This window comes from Arachis ipaensis, chromosome B01, assembly GCF_000816755.2.
Source record: "Arachis ipaensis cultivar K30076 chromosome B01, Araip1.1, whole genome shotgun sequence".
Taxonomy (NCBI): Eukaryota; Viridiplantae; Streptophyta; class Magnoliopsida; order Fabales; family Fabaceae; genus Arachis; species Arachis ipaensis.
Window position 1 is genome coordinate 119,485,525 of NC_029785.2, and position 7,482 is coordinate 119,493,006.

At 36.4% G+C, this 7,482-nt stretch overlaps 2 protein-coding genes across 4 annotated transcripts; one reads left to right on the forward strand and one right to left on the reverse strand.

Moving 5' to 3' along the window:
* Positions 878-2,507, forward strand: LOC107634963 (alpha-1,4-glucan-protein synthase [UDP-forming] 2). Its single transcript, XM_016338305.2, has 3 exons — positions 878-1,296; positions 1,414-1,833; positions 1,946-2,507. The coding sequence occupies exons 1-3, from the start codon at positions 976-978 to the stop codon at positions 2,276-2,278; spliced, it is 1,074 nt and encodes a 357-aa protein (XP_016193791.1). The 5' UTR covers positions 878-975; the 3' UTR covers positions 2,279-2,507.
* On the reverse strand, positions 3,449-7,207 carry LOC107634945 (squamosa promoter-binding-like protein 6). Of its 3 annotated transcripts, none has more exons than XM_016338284.2 (4): positions 5,937-7,207; positions 5,630-5,763; positions 3,951-4,768; positions 3,449-3,666 (listed from the first exon to the last, which is right to left on the reverse strand). In XM_016338284.2, exons 1-3 carry the CDS (start codon positions 6,545-6,547, stop codon positions 3,954-3,956), a joined length of 1,560 nt encoding a protein of 519 aa, XP_016193770.1. In that variant the 5' UTR covers positions 6,548-7,207; the 3' UTR covers positions 3,449-3,666; positions 3,951-3,953. The 3 variants fall into 3 exon arrangements, with proteins under 3 accessions (XP_016193770.1, XP_016193761.1, XP_016193779.1); XM_016338275.2 differs by having other exon boundaries at positions 5,624-5,763; XM_016338293.2 differs by having other exon boundaries at positions 3,503-3,666; positions 5,672-5,763; positions 5,937-7,201.

Consider the following 7,482-nt stretch of genomic DNA (forward strand, 5'->3'; position numbering starts at 1 on the left):
CACTGTTTTATTAAAGGTATAATTAATGTATTATTGATTTATTTATTATATATTACTAATTTTATAACCAAAATATGTCACATATCACTCTCTCATTACGATTGAAATCTAATATTTTTTTCCAAAATTAATGAGTTCTTTTCTTCTCTTTCTCTCTTTAATTTCTCTCTCTATCTTTATTATTTCTCCACATACTCTATCTCTTTTATATATTAGTATTAATGGCTAATTACAAATTTAACAATCAAAATATGCAATATGACATTTCTTAATTACAATTAAAATTGAAATATTAAAATTAAAATTAAAATATAACTATATTATATTACTATTTAACAACTAAAATATGTCACATGACACTGTTTTTTTAAAGGTGCAATTAATGTATTATTATTTATTTATTTATTATATATTACTAATTTTATAACAAAAATATGTTATATGTCACTCTTTTATTACGATTAAAATCAAATATTTTTCTCCAAAATTAATGATTTTTTTTCTCCTCTTTCTCTCTTTAATTTCTCTCTCTATCTTTGTTATTTCTCCACTTACTATATCTCTCTTATATATCATTATCAATGGCTCATTACAAATTTAACAATCAAAATATGCAATATAACATTCTCTAATTACAATTAAAATTAAAATTAAAATTAAAATATTAAAATTAAAATAAAAATATAACTATATTATATTACTATTTAACAACTAAAATATGTCACATGACACTGTTTTATTAAAATTGAGAATTCTTTAAATAATTTAAAAAAAAAAGAAAGAAAAAGTGAACGAGATCTGTAACACAGTGACACATGAATCCGCGTGGAGGCACGTGTCCACAAGGGCAGCTGGTTTTTCAAATACAAAAACCCCTCAAACCCCTCCCTGTGTTCCTCACACACACCCTCTCTTCTCTTCTCTTCTCTTCTCTCTCCCTCTGTGTCTCCGATCTGATCTCTCAGAAATTTGAGAATGGCGTCGTCAGTGTTACCGACACCACTCCTGAAGGACGAACTTGACATCGTGATCCCAACCATCAGGAACCTGGACTTCCTTGAGATGTGGCGCCCGTTCTTCCAACCCTACCACCTCATCATCATCCAAGACGGTGATCCTTCTAAGAAGATCAACGTCCCTGAAGGTTTCGATTACGAGCTTTACAACCGCCTCGACATCAACCGCATCTTAGGCCCTAAGGCCTCCTGCATCTCCTTCAAGGACTCCGCTTGTCGCTGCTTCGGGTTCATGGTTTCAAAGAAGAAGTACATCTACACCATCGACGATGATTGCTTCGTAACTTCTCTATTCTCTTCTCAATTCTCTAGATCTGGAATATTTGGTCAACGATCTGTCAAGATACTTTGACTTTCGTTGAGATCTGTTTTTGACTAACGTGTGTTGTTGATTCAGGTTGCGAAGGATCCATCTGGGAAAGAAATCAATGCTCTGCAGCAGCACATTAAGAATCTTCTGAGTCCTTCAACACCATTCTTCTTCAACACTCTCTATGATCCGTATGCAGAAGGCGCTGATTTCGTTCGCGGATATCCCTTTAGCCTCCGGGAGGGTGCCCCCACGGCGGTGTCTCATGGCCTCTGGCTCAACATTCCTGATTACGACGCTCCAACTCAGCTTGTGAAGCCTATGGAAAGGAACACTAGGTATGTGGATGCAGTTTTGACAATTCCAAAGGGAACCCTGTTTCCCATGTGTGGTATGAATTTGGCATTCGATCGCGAGCTGATTGGTCCGGCAATGTACTTTGGTCTTATGGGTGATGGACAACCCATTGGACGCTACGACGATATGTGGGCTGGTTGGTGCACAAAGGTATACACTTATGATTCATTGATTGGCTTATTCTTTTTGTAGAATGTTAGAATCTAATGTATAGTTGTGATGTCAAATTTTGGGGTAATTAGTGTGTATGTTGATGATGCAGGTTATATGTGACCATTTGGGATTGGGGGTGAAGACAGGATTACCCTACATTTGGCACAGCAAAGCCAGCAACCCATTTGTGAACCTCAAGAAGGAGTACAAGGGGATCTTCTGGCAAGAAGATCTTATCCCGTTCTTCCAAGCTGTCTCTCTTCCGAAGGATTGCACCACTGTTCAGAAGTGCTACATTGAACTCTCCAAACAATTTAAGGAGAAGTTTGGAAAGGTTGATGATTACTTCAACAAGCTTGCAGATGGAATGGTCACATGGATTGAGGCTTGGGATGAACTTAACCCATCTGCTGCTGCTTTGCCCAATGGTCCTGCAAAGTAAAATGTATCACTCAGATTTGCTCAGTGTTATAGTTCTGAAGCCTTTTTGCCTAGGATTTCTGCGGCTTAGTTTAAGTTTTTAGGCAGGGCAGAGGATAATGATATGGCGATAGTTATTTTCATTTTACTATTTTCTTAGGGGACCAGAGTCTAGAACAATAAGCGATTTCAATTGTCATGCCCTTCTAATTTATTACATATAGAGATTCTACCGGTTGGGTTTTGTCTTATTATTTGAGTATGTTAGGTCTTTTTAGTTAAAAAAAAAAACAAATTATTCTGAGAAGTCCATTCAAATGAACTCTATAAATTATAAATAGTGAAACAAGACGTACAAAACAGAGACCATTCATCTCATTTTAAATTTAATCACAAGATAAGAGGCAATCGTATAAATTGACAAATCTTGTAGGTAGAATTATTCTCTAAACTTTTTGGAGACATAGAATGCTAATCGGAAATTCACCTTCAATTACCGACATTTATGTAAAATCGGTGACCAATAACTTTCTTCTTTTATTGGGATAGCTCATCAATAATTGGAACGGAAATAATGTGCTATGTGCACCGACGGTTTATTTCTTTTTTATTTTTCCAAACCGTAACAATGGACAGTGTTCTCTCCTTAATATATTTATAAATGAAAAACAAAACGCCAAGAAGACAATTTATTTTAAAGCAATATGTTTATGTTTATTTTTTTAACTGTAAAATCCGAATTGTTGGAGAAATAAAACCTGTTATTATCATTAACAAAAAGGTTTTGGGCCAACCAATGATAAGTAAATTTGTCGGCACCTAAGGGAAAGAAAAGCCATAACTTTTGGGCCCTCTAAGCTGGCAGGGTTTGGTGAACTACCAGATTCCATGAGACAGTTTCCATTCAAATTTCGTGACCCAAAAATTGTTTTGACTTAACTATAAAATAAGGTTTGGAAAAATAAAACGCCGTTGCCGGGGATCGAACCCAGGTCGTCCGCGTGACAGGCGGAAATACTCACCACTATACTACAACGACTTTGTTAATGCAATAATCTCATAAACTATATTAATCCTTTAACTTAACATGCAAAAACAATAATAAATAATTATTTATAAAAACTTAATTTTGCTTAATGTGATATGTAGTTGTTACTTGTTAGTAATAAATAGTTGTACTTGATGGTTGAAGTATTTATAAAGAGATGAGAACGTTTTATGTATTGAAGCCGAAGGATTTTAATAGTAATAGTAACATTTATAAAGACAAATAACGTGTTTTGTTTGGTCAGGTTACAAATGCAATGTTAAACAGCTTCTTGACCCAAATCAACGGAACCAAATTGTTACAAGTAGTTAGCACCAGATGAGAATGAGGTTAACGGCAAAGGTGTCTGTTGAATTGAATTCCTGCATCAAACGGAAAATGAAATCATTTAATCCTCTGAACTGTGACATGTTATGTCTACATATATACTCAACAATATAGAACATGCTATGTTTAAGAAAGATATGAATTGATTAAAAGATTTAATCTATCACTAGCCCCTGCAGTTTGGATATATTGATTTGCCACTGATCAAGAATGCCACAAAGATTTTATTTTTCCATTTTCCTCCGAATAAAACGAAATATTGCCGTGTGTCGTGGCGAAGCAAAAGATAATGTAGTTTCCATGAAATAGCGTAACGTACCTCTTAAGTAATCCGGAGAGTGCAGGAAGAATCGTTTTCTTGCTTAACCTGCAAGGACTGCCTTTGATGCTCGACTCGTTGAAGCTGCGACGACAGCTGTAGCAAGTCAATCGTTGCAACATCTTCACATGAAAGGCGATCTCTAGCATTAACAAAGTCTGAACCTTGGAAAATCCGGTCTGCCATTTCTAAGTTGACAATATTGTTATTGTCTGATATAAGTATAGGACTAAGCTGGCTTCCACTTGCAGGATTCAACGTTGATGGAAACCTATCGTACACTCGGCATGAAGAAGTTTGCGAGCTCATTCCTATCTTTTCGGAGACTTGACTTATGCTGCAAGGATGGCTGTGGCTGCTTGGACTAACCATGGGGGGAACAAAGGGAATTCCGGACGACTGGCTTGAAGAGTTCTGGGATTGAGATGACAGAAGAGAGAGAGCACAACACGAGTCCGAAATTCCCGACAATCCTTGAACAGTTGATGATGTATCGAAAAGATTGAAGTCGTCACTTCCTAAGGAGCTGTTCTGAAATAGTGGTCTTGACCCTGGATGTTGGGCCGCAATGACATGCTTATATTGGTTATTGTTTTCATACAAGATGCTTTCAGTAGTAGTGGGTGTAGCACCACTCTCATGAAGAAAGGGAAATTGTTTTCCATTGTATGAAGGGAAAAGAGATCTTGACTGAGGATGCCAAAAATCGGACCCGTGTTCTGCTTTACCGGGTTTCCAGAAGCTACTCATTCCGTATTTATCTGAATCCGAGGAGATAAAAGATGCCGATGATAGCATGGTTCCCTGGAATCTGCTATCTACAAGAACCACAAGAACTTCATAAAACTTCAAATCAAACAATTTTCAGTAATATCACTTGACAACAGAAGTAGACAAAATTGCTCACATTTCAGAATCTACAACTAAATCAATCTGCTCAATAATCCATGAGTTTATGAATATTAAAACAACTTGAAACTTTAAAAGCTAGTAACACATCTATGTGTGGAAACTCAAATTGCTTCAGTTTATTTTCTTTTACCTCCTTTATAATAGAATTGAGAAAATGGATTGCAAAAAGTATATTATGTGTATGTGTGCACATGCAAGTGTGTGAGTATCATCATTAGTGATACAATCAAACGACGTAAAATCTAGAAATTGTTTTACTAATAATTAGGATCCATTTTGTGATTAAACAGGGAAAAATAAATAGTTTTTAAGATGAAATACCACTCAGGCGTGTGGAGACAGAAAAACATTCCCCTCAGCACCAATATTTTTGTTGAAAAATTCAGATATGGTTCACATCCATCACAAAAACACCACATAATCCTAATTAAAAAGACAAGTTCATGTGCTGTGGATGTACTTCCAAGTTCCAATTGAGAGAATCGGCATTAAAAAATCAGCATCTTCTTTTTGTGGTTTAGAAGCAGGACACCTTTTGACTAAAAAGGACAACAAACATTTCACTCATTTTTAATGAGGCTGTATAAGCTTATTAAAGGAAGCTTTTGAAAAGGCGGACGCCAACAAAGAAAGGGAACCGGATTTTCAAACAAAAGATTCTATATCTTTAAGCGAAAAATAGTGTTAGAGTTCAGAACTCAATCACATGAAGAATCCAACAAAGCTGTATCACTATCTATTTTCCGAATATATACTGTTACCACTACCACATGGATGAGGCAACCTCGCAGCCTTTCCAGAGTGAATACCTGCTTGTGGTTTTCTTCGCCGCTCGTTATGTCCTGCAAGGCGTTTGCGACAGCTGCGCTTACCATCATCGAATTCAGCCAGCAAATGAAACCTGGTTAACAAGCTAAACATTAAACATAGGCATATACAACACAACTAAGCTTCTTATTAATAAGCATAGTCATGAAAGCAAAAGCAGATCAAGCTATTCAAACCCATCAGACATACAAATAAAGAATTAAAGAGCTATATTTCGAAAGATTAAAGCTCGAAAAATTGACCAACCTACTACATTGCTGACAAAACCTTTGCTCAATGCCATTGACTATAACTACGGCAGTCTTGGAATGAACCTCACAAACTTTGTGTCTCTTGTGGTAATCTTTAGAGGAGCTGAGATCCTTGTTACAGCCATAGACTTGGCAGTAAGCAGTCTGCGAGTGCAAACCCAAAGAGCCTCGCGGTCTCTTCGGGGCCGTGGACGACACAGAAGAACACAAAACAGGTGCTCCTTTGGAAAATGATGCAACATTAACATCAGCATGATCAGCAAATCTTCCAAGCTTCAAATCAATGAGGGAATCACGGCCACTACTGGAGTCCACAACAGTAGTAGTAGTTGTAATAGTACTATTACTACTACTTGTGATTCTTCCACCATGTCCACTACCTCCAATTAGATCATTAAACAATGGTTTCCCCAACAATTCAGGGAAACCAAGTTCTTCAAAACATTGATTGTCAAAGCTAGAACATGGGGTTTTCAGTTCCCATCCAAGGAAGGAACTTTTGCTTCTCAAAAGGGTACTAGGAGGAGGAGGAGGTGCAGCAGAAAGTGCATCGTTGGAGACATACCCCTTTTCTTCTTCAGTAACATAATCCCAAGAAGATTCCATTGCATGCGACAGAATCAATCAAGAGTGTAAAAGAGAACAGACACCACACCACAGCAAACAATCCACCTTCAATGGAAACAGAAACAGTGTGCTACTGCTACTACTACAGTGTGTCGTGTAGAGAAAAAGGAAAATGGAAAACTCAGCTTGAATTTCGTTGCTGCAATAATAACCCTTAGAAGCTGAAGAAGCAGCTTTGAGAGAGGAACCACTGAAGAGTCTTGCAAAAAAGTAACAAGTGCCCGCTAAAGAAAGACAGAAAAAGTTCACAAATTTACTCTACCTGAAGCTAAAAAACCTTTCTTTGAGCTCTTTGATTCATTAAAAACAAAAATAAAATCTCTTAGAAATAAAAATAAAACCACAAAGAAGTGAAAAACTAAGTCAAGGAAAGTCAAATAGAGGAACAAGGTAAAGGGTAGCAAGAAGTATGCAAGGTTAAGCAGAAGATAGAGGAGTCTGAAGGAGGCAAAAAACGGAGTGAGTCCATGGAATTATACAGAAAGAGGAAAAAAGCATTTGAGTAAGTGAGGGAAAGGGGAAACAGCTACTTACCTGAATGATGGGAGAGAGAGAGAGAGAGAGAGAGAAAGAAAGAGAAGAGTGTACTTGTTTTGAAAGGGTCCCAAATAGTAAGAGTGGGTGTTTGTGTTGCTATTTTTGGAGAGAGACAACATGAATGGACAGCTCTTCCAAATTCTTTAATTTCTACTTTTGTTTTGGAAATGACTCTTATCATCACACCAACTTATTATTAATCCCAAATTTATTTTCAAAATGATAAGGTTTATGTATATTGATTGTATTCCACATTTCCACTCACTCACTTTAATCATCCAATCTGATGATTATTCAAATTCAAGTGTTGCTCTTAAACAAAACAAAAAAATAATGATAAAATATGGGTTTTTTAATATTTTTAATTTTTTTTATAT